Raw genomic sequence first — 20,727 nt, forward strand, 5'->3', positions numbered from 1 at the left:
ATTTGAACTACATTAATGATAGCCAATTGTGAGGCTAAGTCCACCTCATCCCTCCTTAGTGTAGATAATATCGTTTGCTCAAAAGAAAAAATAGGCTACTTTGATAAAAAAATTAAAAAAAAAAATGCAAATCAACATTCAGGTTATTTGGCTAGCCACAATAACAAAAATGTAGCTAATATTGTTCGTTTCAATCTTACGCTCATAATTCTGAGTTTCATATTATTTATATAAAAAAAGAATCAGCTGGTGAGTTCGACATGGCATTTCACCTTTCCGTGGGCCTGGAAAACTCACATGTGCATTTCAGTCTCTCTTTGACCACCATAGTGTGATTTATCAATGCCATGAACCAATCACAAGACGTTTTATGTGAGATATGGGCCTGGAATTTATCCCTAACCATTATAGCACCCCATGGTGATTAATTTAGCTAGTATTGTTAGAGATGCTCTAAGTTTATACATCATGTCTTGGTTGTTTATTAGTTTTGAAGGTAATAAAAAAAGGGAAATACCCAAAAATAAGACAATTTCATAATCTTGGGACAAAAATAGGACATTTTGAATATGCATACAACATGCACACGCCATGCACAAACAATCGAACATAAATAGGATTTTTCCTACACCTTGAAATGACTTAATTACCCTTGTATATAAACGAGTTATTTCTTCCCATTTTCTGATTTCTCTCTCTACTCTCTCTCCCTCCCTTTCTCTTCTCTCACTTTCTCCCTCACACACTCTCTCCCCTTCTTACTGTGCACACACGGTGCACAGTCATCCCGACCAACACTGTCCAAATCGAAGCCACCATCAATTTCATTTCGTCCTCACAAGTCCAAAACACCTAGCCTTGTCACGAATCTCATCCCCAATCGTCGGGATCGAAAATCAAGCAAGCCGCGAGTTTTTTGGCCATTTTCTAGCAACACAGCAAACAACCGAGGCTCGAGACCACCACCACTAGACTCGCGTCAAGGGTGGGAACAAAGCCTAGTCATTAAATGCTGGTTTTTTGTTGGATGAATTTTTCAGGATTTGCTCACTGTATGTACACGACATGCATATGATATGCTCACAAATTAAGCCAACCCAAAAACTTAGAAGTTAAATTAGGGTTTGTGTTTCATGTTGGGGCCTATGGGTTGTGGAATAAATTTCAAGTTTTGACGTGCTACAAGACTAGGAAGGAACAATTTCTGGTTCAAGTGTCCAATTGCAGAAATTTGTGAAAATGTTTCCGTAATGTGCATGTAGTGTGCAAGGCTACATATTAATATGAAAAGCGGGAATGTTCACTAGTTATGATGCATGTATGTTGTGGCCCGAAATTTAGTGAGTATGACTACAACCTAGTTGGCCTCACCCAAAAAAAAAATTAAGAAAAAGATTAGAGGACGTTAAGGATCATGCGTGTTCATGAAATAACAACAACGAGTATCATGTTTTCCACTTACACGGTTAAGCGGTGATTGATATATGTAACAAGACATTTCAAACTGCCATTGTAATCTTATATGCGTAACAATTTTAATTGTATCCACTATACCAATAGGTTGCCATTAAAGTTTCTTATTAATGTGAAAAACAGCTCGTTGCTCGATCTCGAGTTCTGTGCATATCATATGCATGTGGTGTGCATTTAGTGTATATGGTGGTGATGTCACAGGTGATGATGTTATTTTTTTTATTTCAAAAAGAGGGTTGTGAGCTCTGGATTTTTGGGTTGGCTCAGATCTGTGAGTATATCATGTGCATGTTGTGTACATATAGTGAGCAAATCTTAAAAAATTCATCCAACAAAACACCAGCATTTAATGATTGGGTTTTGTTCCCACCCTCAATGCAAGTCTAGGGGTGGTGGTCTCAAGCCTCGGTTGTTTGCCGTGTTGCCGAAAAATGGCTGGAAAACTCGCCGCATGCTTGAGTTTCGATCACAACGATCGGGGATGAGATTCATGACAAGGCTAGGTGTTTTGGACTCATGAGGACGAGATGAAATTGGTGGTGGCTTCGATTTGGACGGTGTTGGTCGGGATGAGAGTGCACCGTGTGTGAACAGTGAGAAGGGGAGAGAGAGTGCGTGAGGAAGAAAGTGAGAGAAGAAAGAGAGGAAGGGAGACAAAGAGTAGAGAGAGAGAGAGATCAGAAAATGGGAGGACATAACCCATTTACAAGTGGGTATTTTAGTAATTTAAGTTTTATGCATGGTGTACATAGCTTATGCATTATCGGTTTGTCCTATTTTTGTCCCAATATTAAGAAATTGTCCAATTTTGAAGTATTTCCCAAAAAAATAAACAGCCCGTCTCTTAATGATGCTATCTGGCATTTGCAAAATCCCTCTTACATACATTTGAATGATTATAAAGTACATTTCTAAATCTCAAATCTAAAATTTTTGTAGTGTATCTCTTGGCCTAAATTTTTGAGGCATTGATAGTTATCAACAAACCTAAAGGATTCGGAACCATGATCAGAATAATACGGAGTGGTTACAGTTCGAGCAAAATATGTATGTCTTCGGAAACTTTGCTAAAAACATATTTTGCAAACTTTGGCCATTTTTTTTAAATTTTAATATTTATTTAATTAAAATATTATTTATTGAATAATATGTTGAAAATACGTAAATTTTATATGTATTATTAAAAATAGATGAAAATAATGTGCTTTAAACATAAAAACTATGTACGTGTATAATGCATTTATTATGCGTTGGAGTTGTAAATAACATACAATTTAAAGAATATTAATAGGTGTAAGGAAAACGATAGTTAAAAATAAAAATAAAAAATATGTACATAATCGTACATGTGTAATACACAAATTTATTAACTATGCCCAAAACTTGAATTCTGGCTTGGCTTTCAACTTTAGCATTTGGAAATCTCTCACTCAAACGTATATAGTCAGAAAAAAAAGAAAAAATATTAATCATCACAAGTACAATGGAAGTCCGCATGATTATCATTATCATTACCACTGTCACGTAGAATTTGAAGCATATGTGCCAGATGACTTGGCAACATCAACTGTGTTTTGCTGCAAACTGAAGCATGCATATTTTGCATGTAAGTGATGCGACCAACGTGGTTAGGTAATGCCTTATCACAGAAATTAAGGATAAATTATAGTCAATTTGTCCATTATTCCGAATTTATTAAAAATTAAAAGATTTTGATAAGTATATATACCTAACATTCAACAAATTGCGGTCTTGCAGATTATTAGGGATCCAAGCTGGAGGTGCCAACAACACAAGATTTGTTATTTTTTAAAGTCATCCCCTTGGCTAATTCAACCACGAGAGAATCACGCCTTTTTAATGGAGAAACTGTTTTAGGAGAAGAAAAGTAAGCGAAACTACATTGAAAAAGATATACATGTCCAAAAAAAAAAAAAAAAGCTCTTTGACTAAATGAAGCGATGTCGTGCAATAAAACCCTTTTTCAAATTTTTATCTTTGTACAAATTTGGGATATGTTGAGAGTAGAATTTTATACAAGGAGAAGAAACATTACAATAGTAAATGACCTGACTCGATTTGGGAAAGCGTTGGATTAATTCTCAAATTCATGAGAGGTTTAGGGAATGATAGAAGTTAGGCTATAAGGGACTTTTATATTTTTAACACGTTGTTATCTTTCAATTTGGTTAATGATGAGAAACGTTTATCTTCTAGGTCACCTTTTAAGATCATTTTAGAGAATAAAAAATAAACAAACAAAATAGAAATTAAGTGGAATACTCAACAAACTGTTGTGAACAACTATACTTGTGCCAAAGTCTGCAACGTTCCTCTAAGTTAAATTAAACGTAAAGACTATAGAGGTATGAGTTTCTTTAGTTTCATTAATAAATCATGCATCCTTATATCAATTGTAACAGCTCTCTACTCTCACCGTTTTATTTCAACGAACAAAGAAATATCTGAAGAGTTAAGCTTTTAACCAGAGCTTTGATTATGTGGAAAAGAAATTTGTTTGTTTTGGACGTTGATGTATGGATAAATATTGCTTTTCCAACACAAAAGTTATAGATGGGGACTTTGGGGGGAATATTCCTTGGTAGCTTTCTTCCTCCGATGATGCATGTATAATTAAAAGGAAACTTTAACGAAAAACTTCTGATACTATTTACTTCAACGAAAAATTACATTTTAACATTAAAAAATCAATCATGATACTATTTATTTTAACCTTTAGTTTGTCCTTTTCGTTAAACTCAAAATTTTCAAGCCTTTTTCATTAGTTTTCTTATAATTAAATGCATGACTATGAGTTCCCAAAGAATAGAGACCACATAATCCACGCGCAGTGGATAATTTGTAAGGCACATTTTGTTCCTATGTTGTTGACTGCTAGCAGCGTTTAGATTCTTCATGACAAAAATAAATTGGCCCCTTAACGAAATACATAACTTGGCATAATCCCACTCTAATATTTCTTATTTGTCATAATCCCATCAAAAAATATTTTATTGAGAGAGAGAGAGAGAGAGAGAGAGAGAGAGAGAGAGAGAGAGAGAGCTCCTTATGTTTGACCTTCTCTGTGTTGGAAAATATTCATACGCTTGAGAGGAAAATGTGTTTTGCTTTCAAATATTTATAAAGCTTAATTATATATGCTGGTGGTACACATCCTTGTTGATCTTTAAAATTTTTAAAAAAAAAAAAATCCAATATCTTCATAATGGTATTGTTGAAACTTGAAATATCGATGTGTATTATGTATTAATACTGTTTTTAATTTCTTTTTTTTAACAAATAAAGTAGGATTCAATTTAAAACCCTTTTTTTTTTTTTTTTTTTTTAAGAAAAGCAATAAGCAATACCTGGTTTAGTCGGGTGACTTCACCTTCTGCACCCAAACTTGAGATTAATGAATTTAACATCGTTATCTGTTAAAAAATAGTATAAGATGAAGAGCTGGTTGAAAATTAACAATTTTTTTTAGTGTAATTTAGGTATATATGGAGTTTATCTTCAAAGACTTCGAATCAACTTGAGCATAAATCATAATATTAGGTTATTACTCATGTATCGTGAAACCAACTATTTGATCCACAATTTTCAACAAAAAGATAAGAAAATAGCACTTTCAACCTTTCATTAATTTAAATAGAATTTAACCATAAAAATTTTTACAACACATTTTTTAATAAAATATTGTCATCTAGTCAAACTCCACAAGCACTTTGTACTTATCTACTAGTTGTACATAAAGAAAATGTGAAGGAATATTTGGTTTAAGTCTATCAACGGGGGCCTGCAGAAAGATCGCAAAAATCTTTCTAATGGTGAGCACAAAGCATTGCAACGTTACCACTTCTCTTGAAAATTCCAATATGAGCACATTATCCACAAGAAAATAATAACAATGTCTGATTGTATATTAATTATTATCGTGTGACAGCAATATTTGCAAGTATTAAAATGACACAACACAATTAACTACCATAAAAATAGTTTATTAGCCTTAACATACATCACCTATATGGATTATGGAGGTATCTGGATTTGATAATCGAAAATTAGGCATCTGCAGACTGCATCTTAATAATTAAAATGCGTTTAGAAAAGGTTGATCTCTTATTATATTAATTTCATGAAAGTGACAATCATGCATACCACAAGCTTCACGTTCTGAAGTTGATCCTTTTGCTAGTGTGATTCCTTGAAAGTTGAAACTCATCCATACGGACTTTGCTAGACATTGCCCAACTTTGATTAAATTTTAAGATGGGCTGAAACCTGAACAATTTTTAAGCTAAATTTTTGGGCTTCCATTTGATCTTTGGGTGAGCTTGTAATTAACTTTCAATCTACGTAGAGAGAGAAAAAAAAATCCATGAGAATCATATGACTATAGGTTAAATCTAAACATTGTAAATAGTAGTGACAGATTCAAGAATTTTGCTTGCGGGAGACAAGATGAAGAATGCATGCCACTTGTTTCTTGTTTCCCGTGTTCGTCTCCATGTTTTTTAAGTATTTTGTCGAGCACCTATCCTTGTAGCTGCCTTGCTCAAGAAGAAAGTAAAAAATCTGAATATTTCGTGTGAGGTAGTAATGTCAAACTGGGGACAATATTGTTCTTCTTGGCCTAATTAGTATATCCGCGAGATGTACATAGTGCCTCTTTTAACTTCACTAGTTATAAAACAAATGAACTTATATCTTGAGTTTGTGACACATAATGCATATTGAAAATCCAGTAACATTAAGAAAGGTAAATCATACATGTCCATGTATGTCATGACTCATGAGTAAATTTTACACTCAAATATGATATATTATAATCTTAGATTGTCAACCAAGATCTTAATTTTGTCAAAATACACTGTCCAAACGTGAGGTTTTTATTGACCATGTAATATTACAATGTGTTGGACTATTTGGAAAAAAATAACATGTACACACACGATGGGAACTAGTCTTCAATTCTATGATCAATTCATAGCTTGTTTGGTTTGAACACAAGCCCTTAAAGAAATTGAGTGGTTTTAACACAAGCCCTAAGAAATTGAGGTTTCACAGTAAGCCAATTATCAATAGGGGAATAGCTAGTCTAACTCCTTATTCCAACTCTTTATAAGTATATGTAAGGTCTCTTAACTTTTCGATGTGAGACCACATTCTACATTCTCACACGTCTTCTCATGTGTGGTGACGCTTTGATAGGAGCATATTTATACGACTTAGTTAGCTTGTTTTTCTTGCATTTATGTTGTTAGTTTCTATTTATTATAGTGATTTAAGCTATTTTCATGTGTTTGTAGGTTCAATTGGCTAAAGTGGCAAGAAAAGGCAATTTTGAGCAGTTTTGGGCTTGGAATGGATTGCACATGCATGGAGCAAGGTGGATGGACGAAATTGAAGTTCAAGAAGGGCTAGGAATGCTAGAGAGTTGAAGAAATTAATTCAAGACTTGGAAGACAAGGAATCAGCAAGAAAGAAGGAAACATGAGTCAAACTTCCTTATTTTGACTTAGTCAATCCTAATCCTTCACTACCTAGGTTCCAGCTGCAAGGAGGATCCCTAATTATTTTAGGACACTTAAATAATAATTCTAGAAGACCTTTTCCTATTTCCCATTCCTTGCCGCACCACTTTTCCCTTTCCCTTTCCCTTGCCGTGCAAGGCACCACCTTTCCCCTTTTCTTTTCCTTGCCGCACCATTGTTATCCTTTTCTCTCTTGGATTCTTATTTAATTACCTTTTTTCCTTGAGGATTTGCGGTCCAAATCTTTCCCAAAACATTTAATTAAGGCCATGCTTTTCTCCCTAAAATAAATACATTTTGCCGCAAGAAAAGAGAAACTATTCATTCATTCAGCCATCCATCCCTCACACACACAAGCCGCACCACCTATCCATCTCACACCATCACCCAATTTCATACACACACACACACCTTGTGCCATAACTTTTCAAGGAGAAAAGAGAGAGGACCCTTGGAGCCATGCTTGTCATTCAAGTTTTGGATTGTTGGAACGTTCTTAGGTGTATTCTATCTTTTGTTTTCAATGTTTAATTTAAGTTTTCTTTGTTTAAGTGCGAACATGAGGAACTAATTTCGTTTTGGCTAGAGGAGAATTCAAAGCCATGAACATATATGTGATATGAATTGATTTCATCCAATTATTGTTTCATAAATCGTGAATGCAATTTGCTTAACTGCTTGATTGATAACTTATTCTTGTATGTTGATTAAGGAGGCCTACTTAGTTTGCAAATTTGATGCTAAAATATAAGGCATTTTCACCTAATCGTTATGAACTTATATTTGCAAGTAGTGGAGGTTGCTAATCACAATCGTGTTAAGTAAATTCCTGGCAAGAGTACCATGCTTTTCATAGTTACGAATGTCTTGTCAATGCTTATGATTTTCACAAAGCTTAATGATCTTTGATTGTATCTCTATTATGATGTTCATGTAGGGAACTATTGAAGAATAATTTGGTTGCTGATGCGTATTCCATCCAATTCAATGACTTAAGGAAAATCTGAGGGTTAATTAGTGTTGTTCATGATTAATCTGGGGCGTTGAGGTTCATGGTTTATTGGAATAATAATTGAAAATCGATTTGTATTCATATGCGTCATGTGTGGAGAAGAACCCTCTAGCTAGCCTATCACCCATCAATTCACCCAAATTCGTATCCCTTTACTTAGTTTCTGCAATTTGTTTGTTTAAGTTTTAAATTCGTCAAAAACCCAATCCCCTTTACTTTGTTGTGTCAAATTAGTTAGAATCTGTCCAAACTTGTGTTTTTAAGTGTTTTGAATAAAGTTAAAATCAATTTTCGTCCAAATCAACATTTAGTGTCTAGTTTGAGTCTATGTGATTATTTTGTGCTGTTTTGAGTTCTTTGAGTCTAGTTAAGTGTTTTTAAGCTTAGTTTTGTGTTTTTGAGTCAGTTTTAAGTAGATTAGCAATCCCTCCTAATCCTCGGCCTAGAACGATCCCTACTTACATCTTTACTACAATTGTCAATAAGAGGGTTTAATTTGAGTGCTAGTTTATAACACATCACGCTTAAGCCAAACACATAGACAACACATAATTAAGTGACGTTCATGTGTGTAGGCATTGGACTTTACACGTATAACAATCTGCTCTGATATAAAAATGGAGAAATTAGGTTTTCATCTCTCTTTTTTAAACGCCATTTAATGAAACCTTATTCCTTTTTAATTTTTAATCAAGGTCCTTGGTTTTAATAAACATCATTAATTATTTCAATAATAAAATATTTTACATAGCAAGATAATTAAATTTTAATTATAAATTATTCATTTAGTGTTAGAAACGTTACATTTGATATATTTATATTTATGGCTAAATTTTGTATCATATATCTTTATTTTTATTTGGTACCCATTTTAATTTGCAACCTTTTTTTAAATTGTGCCAATTTTCTATTTAGTTTTAGTTTGTACCCATATATTAATTTCTTTTTGTGTCCATATTTTTCAAATGTTTATTTGTACTCATATTTTTTGACCTTTTATTTGTACCCATAATTTATTAATAATGTATTCATTTGTCTTTAAAAATGTACCACTTTGTTATATGTAAAATGTACCCATTGTTTTTTTTTTATATGAAATGTACCCATTATACCTTTATTTTGTATAAAATTTACCAACTTTTTGTATGTAAAATGTATCATATAAAAATTACCAATTTTTCGTATGTAAAATGTCATCAATACAAGTAATGACAAATCATGGGTTTTATTTAAGTAATTTTTTTTTAAAAACATTTTCAACAAATTATGGATTTTATTTAAAATCTCGTTAATATAAATAACTACAAATATCAAATTTTAATTTACAAATTATAATAACCTACATAGAAATGCATTATTGCATTAATTTCAAAGACTTCAATAAAAAACCGAAAACCAACATGTTTCCAATCAAAGAACATTAATAAATAGGAACCGCATTCAAAGTTACCCTATAAAAATATATAATTTCATCATAAGAACCCAACTTTTCCTAAGTACATACAAAGCTTCTCACGAGAACATTCCACATCCTCATAGCCCCCACATGAAATGGGTATCATATGCAAGCGCCTTAAAGTTAAAGTTAATAAGTCATGCAGCTTCAAACCCTAGTTGGATCCCCATAGTGGCCACCTCTAACAACATAACTGAATTGCGAAGTACATGGAAGACCAAGGTTTGGGAAATCTTAATATGGGAGATGAAAACATGGTCAAAACGCCCAAACAATGTACCCCTTTGATTACAAAATCTTAATCACATTTAATTATTGGCCAAAAAGGCATCCAAATGCTCCCCTTAACGTGGCAACTATTTGACGTAATCAGCCTAACTAATTAAGATTAAAAAAAAATCCCAAGAAAATACCAACCCCCATTTTCTCCCACAAAAATCTCTCCTCCCCTGCCTTTCTTTTCCTTCCAAACTCACTTTCTCATGCAGTTATCAAAATCAGAGATTTTTGCAAATCTGTCGCATCTATCTCTTTTTACTGCATTTTCTTTTTCTCATTCCACAAGGTTCATCTTCTATAGAGGAGCACCATGGTAAGCATGCCTCATTCTCCTCTCTAGCTACAAGTTTTTTTATTTGTCTGTGAAGATATAGGATGAGGGAGAATCTATCATAATTATGAAAATGCATACGTGATTAAATCATAAATGTTATCGGATTGAGTTACTAATGTAGTAATCTGAGTTTAATTATCATTTGTTTTCTTAATATTTATGATCATATAACATTTCGAGTCTATTTCTACCTTCGAATTTGATGCTACGGAACTGTTGTGCTACCTTGTTTTCCAATCATCATGGTGTTTGGGATGTGTAACACTTTGAGCATGCGTCTCTCGCTAGATAGCATGACATGTTATGTTGTTAAACTGTTTTATGACCACTAGATGGCCTGATATGTTATGTGGTTAGACTGTTTTAATTTTATGATCACATTATACTTTTCGGTGACATTGATGGGTAGGCAAACGCAGCGTCTGGAATGGCTGTGCACGATGATTGTAAGCTCAAATTCTTGGAACTAAAAGCGAAGAGAAATTTCCGATTTATTGTGTTCAAGATCGAGGAGAAGATACAACAGGTGATTGTAGAGAAGCTTGGAGGTCCTGATGAAAGCTACGATGATTTCAGTGCCTCCTTGCCAGCCGATGAGTGCCGCTATGCCGTTTATGATTTTGATTTTACAACCAATGAGAACTGCCAGAAAAGCAAAATATTCTTCATTGCATGGTTAGTAATTATATAAATTGGCTATTTCCTTTCAAACAAAAGTATACAAATTGATTTTAATTAAGTTACTTGTGTTATATATGCATGGTTCATTATTTATTTATTTTTTTGCCCATATAACACAACGTAATCAAAGATGTTCTCTTATCAAATGACATATACATATATATATATATACATATATATATATATATATATATATATATATCATGTATATATGATAGGCCAAAAGTTAATTAAGAAGAATTGGTAGAACGTAAGGCTCTGAGCGATATCAATTCGCTAGCGTAGCATGCCAGAGATATCTAATAAGAGAAACTTTCTCTTCAAACACCTGTGCATTGTTGACAATCAAAGTCCTTCAAAGTAAAGAAAAACTACTAAAATTGATTAATGCAAGCTATAGACCATTTTATTGCTTCTTGTGGATGTACATATATAGGGCACCTGATACATCAAGGGTCAGAAGTAAGATGCTTTATGCAAGCTCCAAGGACAGATTCAAGAGGGAGTTGGAAGGCATTCAAGTGGAGTTGCAGGCAACAGATCCTAGTGAGATGAGCTTGGATATCATAAAAGGCCGGGCACTCTAAACATTCCTGTAGAGCATTGATCCATCACTTTGTCAGATGATCTATCTTTCGATATTCCTAGTCGTGTGAGTTATTTTAAATTAATTATTAATTACTTTATTTTTCAGGTCAGCTATGTATTCAGATCTAAAACTTAATTTGATTGATACATTCCTCTGCTGTATCGGTGTAAAACTTAAGTTTATCTTGGCATTTTTCGTATTGGAGATTTGAAGAAAATATTGTTAGAACGTGTTTTGAATTTCCTGTCAACTTTAAGAGAGTGTTGTTTAGCTAAAATGAAGGATAAAACCTTATTTGGATCCAACAAAGTGAAGACTATCAGTCACTAAATGGTCGTGTGCAAATAACGATAAAACTCTAAGTACGTATTAATCAGCAAAGTTGCTTTGGATTTTAAGTTCAAATCTCTTCATTCTAGCCTAGGACATGAAATTACAAGTCTTAGCCTATGGAACACATAGAAAACACTACTATTATCATCTAGTTGTATCACCATTTTTACCATCTCTTTGATAGAGAAGGGACCCACGAACAAAAGTCATATGGAAAACGCGTGATTTAGTTTGAAAAATGTGTATAAGTTCATAAGACTGGTAAAAAAATTCCCTATTTAGTGCAAAATCCTTGCTTTTTTGCCCTCCTAATCCCAATCAAGGTTAAAAACGCTATCATTAATAATAAATGTTGACAACTAAATGCGGGCAAAGCTGTAATTATAAGGAGATAGTGTTGTATTGACAGAATTAGAACAGCACAAACTACAGATTAAAAGCTCAACATAATATTCTTAGGTTCCGCTAATTTTTCGTCTGTTCAAATAGTCATTCTAACAGATAAAATAAAAGTTTAAAACCAGAAGAGGAACTCTCATCAAGGGCCACAATAAAAAGTTCATGAAAAAAGTTGCGCAGCAGCTGCAGGCAGAACCATTCACACAATTGGCAGTAGTAAGCAATAGAACCTAAGCATTAACTGCGAGCCTACTATCGACATGTTTCAAGAGGCGAGGATGTGCAGATCGGTCATTTAAAAGCAGCTACGGGTGATGCAATGGCCGCTCCTCTGTTGGTTAACACAAAGCACTCCATCTATATTACGCCCCTGAAGTGCAGAAGCTATCAATATCTAACCACAGTGATATCCTGAAAAACCCTAATTAGTGCGAAATTCACTCGGCCACAAAGACTAGTATACTCAGATGACAGACCACTATTGATTTTCAATATGCACTGACCTTACTGTACCATGGCTGAGAATGCCTCAAAATGTGGTGGCTTCAATGGCCAATTACTAAAGGGATGTCTTGTTTTTAGAAATTTTGAGGTCAAATTGTATTCCTGCACCCTTTCCTGCATAAGTTAACCAGTTGAAATTAGCTGATGGTTCAAAAAAAGTGTCATCCAGTTATTCACACCTTGCTACAAGTTAATAACGAACCACTTCATTTTCTTTCTCTATTTTCTGGCTGTCCCACAATATAAATATACGTGTAATAGTTGCATAAGTAATTCATGAACTTTGTACTAAAAGATGTTGAGCATAACGTGACGTCTACAGATATCTGAAATTATGTAGGACAATCATTTTACTAAACAAGCAACGAAAAAAATTTCGGTTACACACAAATAAAAAAATTCCTATATTTTCTATACATATTTTGAAGTACGTTTGTCAGTTTAAGCACAAAGACCTCTAACTGTTGATGAAAATAAGCCACTTGTGGTACTTAGCTGGTAGATCATTTACTGTCATGAACATTAGTTATCACATTGTGATAATATTCTTACAACTATGTTATCACCTAGATCAATAAAATATAATAAAAAGAAGTCTGCAAATTGGTATCTGTAGTATTCACCATACCTTGATTTCCCGGTAAGAAATCTCATTCACAGGGATTTTGGTAGGGCATTCCTGTCTTAGGGACAAGAAAATCTCCAAAAGCCGCTTTCTGTCAAACAATGAGACAATATGAAAATGCTAATCGATGGCTTTCTAAATAAAGGTTGTATCATACTTATCACCCTACTTGCATAATAATGACTCAGTAGATGGATAACGTGCCCCTTTGGCAGCGGTTCCTTGCTTTCTTCCAGTGGTTCCAAGAATGACTTCATGCAGACCAGATTTATTCCAACATATCGAATACCTGTGATTTAAAGCATTAGAGCATCATGTACCAAAAACGTAAAGCATCATAAAATTAGTACTGACCAAATAATTGCTCAGATTAGATAACAAAATACCCGCATGTTAAAGTGGTCAAAGCTGTCTCAGAATGCTGAAACTCCTTTGGTGGTGTTGGAGCTGCCCATAGAAGTGGCTGCCAGTAGCATTAGCATACACATGTGATAACCTTCTCTATAATATCACAAAGTACACATTTCACAGACCTGCTTCACTTGAAAGGGACTCATCAGCTCATTTGATAACGGTATGATGCGATCGTGCAACGCTTTTTTCAAGTAATCAACCACGACAACGGTTTCTGAGCTGTTAGGGGATTGTCCAACGGTAATGGAAGAAAGGTATACAGGTTTTAGAAAGAATGAAAGCAGGGCTCCTGAAATAAGAATACGAAATGACCTCGTCAACTTATTTACAATTACAATTAGTAGTGGCCAGTCAAGCATGCATTTTACAACAAAGTGTCACTATCCAGGATTGACTGAATGAATGACTACATTGGGTACATGATAGATCAAATGATAAACCTTGAACTCCAACAACATTCCAGCGGGCTATCTTGTCAGAGCAACTAACTGATAATGTTGTATCACCACGACCAGGCTTTCTTTGTACTGAGCCAACCAGTTGTGAAGCATCACCTGAAAATGAAGTAACATACAAATGCTCCATGACTCTGAGACTCGTGTCAAGTGACGATTCTTTTCCAAAAAAGACACGGTGAGGAACAACCATTGAAATACTCAACCCACCACATTAGGGGTAAGAAATGGAAACCAAGTAGAGAATAGTTCTAATTCCACTACCATTAGTCTTTGGCAGAACCTCTTCTGCAATGGAAGTGTTAAGCTCGTACAAAGATGAACCCCGTTCTCTTGGTCCAATAATTTTTGGAGGAGACAACAGTGAACTCGGAGAAGCAACCCCACCTGCAAGAACCATAAACAACTGCAACTGAGGTACCTACTGACATAAGTTAACAATCTAATTAGAGCAAAAACAAGAGAAAGAAATAAAAAGTACATTTTATTCTCCTTAGATATGAACAGAAAATTACATGGTAGTTGTGATATGTACAAATGCAAATTCCAATTCTTCTTCATTGAGTATTTTCTTTCGCCATCACCATCCGGGCCCAATTCAAAAATCAAGTTTTTGGCATCGCCATTTTGAAACTGCGTGCTTCCGTTGTTATCACTTTGCCCACTATACATTTGAGCAAGACACTGAATCTGTGCATAGAGGAACCTAGGTCCACCAAACCCACATATACGAAAAAACATCATACATCACAAACATCAGGTACATGTATAGTTAACCAAATATAGTTACGAACAAGGGTAAATGCAGATTCCCCCTAAAAATGGTAACTTTTCAGCTAAGCATAGAAAACCAGCAGAACATATTATTAGCACAATGTTCCACTGTATTCTTATAATCTTGCACACGAATAATTTTGATGTATTTCTTGTAACATGAAGCATTTTCTATAAATTAGCAACTAAACATTAATTAAATATACAAACGAAATTAAAATGGTAAAAAATAATAAATTTGAGGAAAAGCGAAAACCTGAGTAAAGCTCTTCGAGCTATAATCTCGGCGTGGGAATCATTGACGACATCGCCGTGGGGACTCCTCAGTGACCGCCCGATGCATTTGGTCCCAGTTCCGAATGCGACGACTTCAAGTTCTGAGGCAATTGAGCATGGTTACTTAAAGCACTGTTTGGTGTCCAGGAAAATGCAGGAAACTTGAATTCGCGAAAAGAAAAGGAGGGGTTTAGGGTAGGACCTTGAGAAGGGGAGGAGACGAGGAAAGCGGCCAAGGCGGTGACTTCGCGGCCCTGAGGCTTGCCTTTCTTGGGAAGAGAGTTGTAGAGTGACAGCACTTTGTCTGAGACTGTAGTTCCCCAGTCTGTTTCTGAGGAAGAAGGAGAAGGAGACGACGGCGTTTCGGAGCAGGGCGGCGACGCCATGGTTTGGAAAGTGGCTGGTAGGGGGGTCAGTGACTCGGTGATAGACAAGAGAGGCTCCGTTACCAAATTTCTTTCATTGGTTGAGACGGTGTCGTTTCGAACTTGATCTGCTGTGTTTAGTAATCTGGTGCGTTTTGCAAGGTAATTGCGGAAAACAATCATGCTTATAGATGGATTATAATCTTGATTTAATCTTAATGATTCTCATTCGCTCTAATAAATAAATATTTAGTACCGCTATCGGTCATTTGTTAAAAAATAAAAAATAAACATAAATATGATATCTTGATCCTGATCCTAAAATCTCATGCATTGCATCAGATTGCCAAAAGATGCATCCCACCCTTCCCCCTATCAAGGTGCGCCTCCATTTAGTTCATGTGATTGCAATACATTAACGGAAAGAAATTATGTTTATGCATGTTGCCACGAGTTTAATCCCTATTGATTTTTTTTTCCTTAACAACTAACTATTTAACCTATTAACATTATCGTTCAATTAGGAGAAAAATGTGGTGTAATAAGTTGGTGTCTCTTGTAACATCTCACATTGTCCAGGAGAGTGATCCTTAAATGTATATTCTCATCCCTACCTAGCACGAGGCCTTTTGGGAGCTCACTGGCTTCGGGTTCTGTAGGAACTTCGAAGTTAAACGATAAGGGGGCTGGAGCAATCCCATGATTGATGACCCATTGGGAAGTTGCTCGTGAGTTCCCAAAAACAAAACTGTGAGGGAATGTGCTACGGTGGTAGAGCGAGCCCGGGAAGTGATTCGCCCCGTGTGACAGCCCGTTCCGGATTTTTGAACCGTAGGGGTGAAATGACGATTTTGCCCCTATTATTGTTGTTTGGTTGTGTGGTTGTTTTTGGGTGTTGCTTGGCTGGTTTTGGACCACACACACACCACACTCACTCACTCTCTCTCCCTGCCCTGTCTCGAGTCCTTTCTCTCTCCCATTTCTATCCTTCTTGTACGGACGACAATCAAAACCATCCAAACCTTCACAGATCGAGGTAACAAATTACATATTCGTGCTCGTGCGGTCCTTGGGAGTTCAACCATACCCATTTCAGGTAAGGATACCTTCGTTTTCACGTCGAACTCGGGATACCCCAATTTGGTCACCGTTCATGCACATGTTAATTCTTGTGTTTTTTGGAATTTCAAGCTTGTAGGAAGCTTGGTGAGGTCCTTAGGAGGCTCGGGGTGGTTCGTTTGAAGGTTTTGGACGTCGGGATTGTGAGTTACAAGGTTGGCCAGAGTTGGTGGTGTTTTCCCGGCGAGATTCCATGTGTTTTAGTCCTTGAAAGTGATATGGATTTGTTCCTCTCGTTGTAAGCTTCATTTTGGTACCAATTTTGTGAAATTTGGTTGAAAAACGAAGAAGATACAAGGTTTTGAAGTTTTCCCGGTTTTCCGGTGCTGGCGACGGCGCCGGAGTTTGGTCGGAGAAGATGACGGAATATTCCGTCAGTTTGGACGGAATATTCCTAACAGCGTTAACGGAATATTCCTGACGGCATTAACTGACACCGTCAGTGTGCCAGGCACGTGCTTGCGCGTGGCCGGCGCATGCGGCGGTGGAAAATTTTTCTAAAAATATGGGGATGTTCCTGAGGTTGAGTAGATCATGTTGGTGTATTCATACACCCCATTTGAGCATTGTATGAGAAGTTATTTCGTGATGTCGGTTATGTGCTTTAAAAATTAACATTTTTATAGTTGTTTCGCATATAGGTGAGACTTATCCCGAGGACGAGCGTGGTTACTCGAAGCAAGGGGGTTACGACCCTTCTACATACCAGTGAGTGGACTTTTGGTTTTCCATATATACCTATATACTTATACTTTTCCCAGAAAGTGAAATGAAACGTTTATTCGTTTATATGCCATGCTTATTGTTTGCCATTTATTTACGCATTATTAGTTGCATATATATATGTGTATTGGTGCTGTGGACGCACAGGTAAGTGCCAGGTAAGTTATGGTTTATGTTTATGTTCAATAGTGATTTGAGATGCATAGAGAGCTCATAACCTGCATCCCCGGTGTTAGTGCTCCCGCCCAGAGTTGGGCACAGTTCTTCACGTGATGTTCACCTCCCGCACCACACGCTCATCTTGGATCCAAGTTAGGTGCACAGTCATGTCGTACATACCACTTTAGGTGGTTCCGACTCGTAGGTGACCCGCGATTATTCGCCCAACCTTCACGTGATCGTAGCACTCGAGCGTACTTATTATACACCCAGTCCTGTCGTATAGACCACTTTAGGTGGTTCTTCCTCTTTGGGCTTATCATTCCCTCACGGTTTTGTTTTTGGGAACTCATGAGCAACTTCCCAATGGTTCACCCATCATGGGATTGCTCCAACCTCTTTCTCGCTTAACTTCGAAGTTCCTACAGAACCCGAAGCCAGTGAGCTCCCAAAATGCCTCATGCTAGGTAGGGTTGGGAATATACATTTAAGGATCACTCCCCTAGACGATGTGGGATGTTACAATCCATCCCCTTTAAGGGCCCGACGTCCTCGTCGGCACACCACGGCCAGGGTTAAGCTCTGATACCAAATTGTCACATCCCAGCCCGAGGCGGATCACTTCCTGGGCCCGCTCCACCACTGTAGCACGATATTGTCCACTTTGGGCTTACCATTCCCTCACGGTTTTATTTTTGGGAACTCATGAGCAACTTTCCAGTGGGTTACCCATCATGGGATTGCTCTAGCTCCCTTCTTGCTTAACTTCGAAGTTCCTACGGAACCCGAAGCCAGTGAGCTCCCAAAAGGCCTCATGCTAGGTAGGGATGGGAATATACATTCAAGGATCACTCCCCTGGGCGATGTGGGATGTTACATCTCTAGTACTATTGATTCTTTATTTAAAAAAGGGGAAATAAGAATCCCCTGCACTTTTCTAATACTCTTTAGATTAAACATTGGTTCTGTTTTGAAATTTGATTAGGATGCCAAAATAATAGTAATGTCAGCATTTTTATTTTGGGGAAACTTGAAATAAGTCCAAATTTGTAAGCAATTACTAGATATAATCCCATTTTAGTTAATTATTGATTTAAGTCTAGTGACTCATTGTCCACGTCATTTTATTTTCATTTTTTTGTCAAAATTACCCTTCTATTAACATTATCCTTTAATTCTAGATTTACTTGTATTATGAAATTAATTATTTATCTTTAAATAATCCCCTACTTGTAGAATTAGTTTTAAAGTATATCTTTTCTTCCATAACTCCCGTATACAATTTGTGCTGTGTTCTCCGATCCCCTTCCTTCTTGTTTAGTTTCTTCTTTCAAGTTTTAAAATTTCCAGAAAAATGTTCTCTTCCCAGGATAAATTAAACAGCCACAGCCCACAGGCATAAGGAAATTGAAACCAACATCCTGCTTGATAAGAATGTCTCAATTCAAAAGGAATGAAAAGGCCAAACCTAACGTAACAGAGACTCAACTACTCTAAAATCAGAAACAATAAAACTCGTTAACACTGAAACAACCGGTGACTTCAGGCTGAACAAATTCCAAACCATGCAGATGGATCCGAGTCAACATCCAGGATACTAAACCAACTCATTCGCCTTATGAAATTCAAGTATAGCGGTTGTCAAGATGTATAAAATGTACACTGTTGGGATCTAGCATATAGAAACTAGAACGAGCAAAAAAAAAAAAAGTTTCACCCTTTCTATAACCAGAACAAAGAAGATCCTAGTTATGTAGAAATCGATAACATCACACAAGATTATGTAAAGGAAAACTCGTGTCCATAGCCCATCTTCAAAATACAGAACCGCAAGATAGATGTTGTATATTTTGTTTGTCTACCTGTATTATATATTTTTGTAATGAATCTATTTGTATATTTTGTTTATTCTACCTGTGTTATAGATTAATTGTATTTTATCTACCTATACGATATGTTTTTGCTCATTAGTCTATATATATCACATATTATTTTGTGTTATCTATCTATACGATAGGTTTTTATTCATAGTCTATCTATATCATAGATTAATTAATATTATCTACCTACATCACAAATTTTTTATCTACCTCGACAACGTTTCTTTTAATTTTTGATAAACTTATAAGATTGGTTGTAATGTGTTTTTAAAATGTTTTTAATTAGAAAATGGGTAGATAAAGATATTTGAATATTCAAATTTTAAATTTTTTAAATTCAAAAATAAAGAATATAAATATTTTTTATTTTCAAGGGGCAAAATAGGTGTAATAAAAAATCAAATAAAATTGGACCCAATCCGAAAATAGGTGAATTTTTTGGACCTGGATCAAACTGCCCCTTTTATATTTATTTAGATTACATGTAATTATTGTGTTTTTTTTTAATTTAAAATGTTAATTATTACCCTTTAATGTTGATATATTTTTGTATGTGGCCTTTTTTTTAGGAAGCCAGTTTCTTCTCCCACATTAGAATTCTGTGATCCTCATTTTTGAATTTTGAATGGACTTATCCATTTCAATTAGTAGTTGTTTTCACTATTTTATATTGATATTATGTGAGATAATTAGACATATTCTCTATTTTCGGAGGCTTGAGGCTGGTACGTTCATATAATATATTTAAACATACCGAATACGTACCAAGAAGATATATAAAGTAACTTACCAAATATGTTTTTTTTTTAAATAAATATAAACGTACCAAAATAATATATAAATGTACCAAATACATACAAAAAAGAAATATGAACATACCAAATGTGTACCAAGAAGATATATAAAGTAATGTACCAAATATGTACCAAGGAGAAATATATGTACCAAAGATGTTTTTTTTTAAAATAAATATAAATGTACCAAATACATACAAAAAAGAAAACAAACATACCAAATATGTACCAAGAAGATATATTAAGTAACGTATCAAATATGTACCAAGAAGAAATCTACGTTTCATGTGTAATTGGAAGGACTTTTTATTAAAATTGAATACTACAATATTTATCTACAAGATTTTAGGAGTTTTGAGATATTATCTAAGAAAATTAAAAGGTATATTAAATATAATGGCAAGTCGCAATCATGGGTATTTTGAAAGACTTTTTATTGGAATTAAATTCTACAATATTTATCTAAAAGATTTTAGGAGTTTTGATGTATTATCTAGGAATTAAAAAGGTATATTTATATAATGGCAAGTTGTGTAATTTAAA

The 20,727-nt window shown here is 35.1% G+C and overlaps 2 protein-coding genes across 6 annotated transcripts; one reads left to right on the forward strand and one right to left on the reverse strand.

Annotated features, from left to right (window-relative positions):
• Positions 1 to 9,944: 9,944 nt before the first annotated feature.
• Positions 9,945 to 11,592, forward strand: LOC137735552 (actin-depolymerizing factor 1). 3 transcript variants are annotated; one of them, XM_088697211.1, is made up of 4 exons: positions 9,945 to 10,073; positions 10,504 to 10,769; positions 11,212 to 11,370; positions 11,470 to 11,592. In XM_088697211.1, exons 1-3 carry the CDS (start codon positions 10,071 to 10,073, stop codon positions 11,360 to 11,362), a joined length of 420 nt encoding a protein of 139 aa, XP_088553337.1. In that variant the 5' UTR covers positions 9,945 to 10,070; the 3' UTR covers positions 11,363 to 11,370; positions 11,470 to 11,592. The 3 variants fall into 3 exon arrangements, with proteins under 3 accessions (XP_088553337.1, XP_068331078.1, XP_088553338.1); XM_068474977.2 differs by having other exon boundaries at positions 11,212 to 11,592; XM_088697212.1 differs by having other exon boundaries at positions 9,955 to 10,073; positions 10,514 to 10,769; positions 11,212 to 11,592.
• Positions 11,593 to 12,061: 469 nt separating this feature from the next.
• Positions 12,062 to 15,684, reverse strand: LOC137734944 (denosine deaminases acting on tRNA). Of its 3 annotated transcripts, none has more exons than XM_088696414.1 (11): positions 15,347 to 15,684; positions 15,125 to 15,245; positions 14,610 to 14,800; positions 14,359 to 14,481; positions 14,080 to 14,193; positions 13,759 to 13,928; positions 13,612 to 13,688; positions 13,395 to 13,514; positions 13,229 to 13,316; positions 12,600 to 12,714; positions 12,062 to 12,490 (listed from the first exon to the last, which is right to left on the reverse strand). In XM_088696414.1, the coding sequence occupies exons 1-10, from the start codon at positions 15,528 to 15,530 to the stop codon at positions 12,601 to 12,603; spliced, it is 1,302 nt and encodes a 433-aa protein (XP_088552540.1). In that variant the 5' UTR covers positions 15,531 to 15,684; the 3' UTR covers positions 12,062 to 12,490; position 12,600. The 3 variants fall into 3 exon arrangements, with proteins under 3 accessions (XP_088552540.1, XP_088552539.1, XP_088552538.1); XM_088696413.1 differs by having other exon boundaries at positions 12,062 to 12,466; positions 15,347 to 15,683; XM_088696412.1 differs by having other exon boundaries at positions 12,062 to 12,507; positions 15,347 to 15,683.
• Between the last annotated feature and the right edge of the window lie 5,043 nt (positions 15,685 to 20,727).

The sequence above is a fragment of the Pyrus communis genome, chromosome 7, assembly GCF_041283825.1.
Source record: "Pyrus communis isolate YQ-2024b chromosome 7, ASM4128382v1, whole genome shotgun sequence".
Lineage (NCBI taxonomy): Eukaryota > Viridiplantae > Streptophyta > Magnoliopsida > Rosales > Rosaceae > Pyrus > Pyrus communis.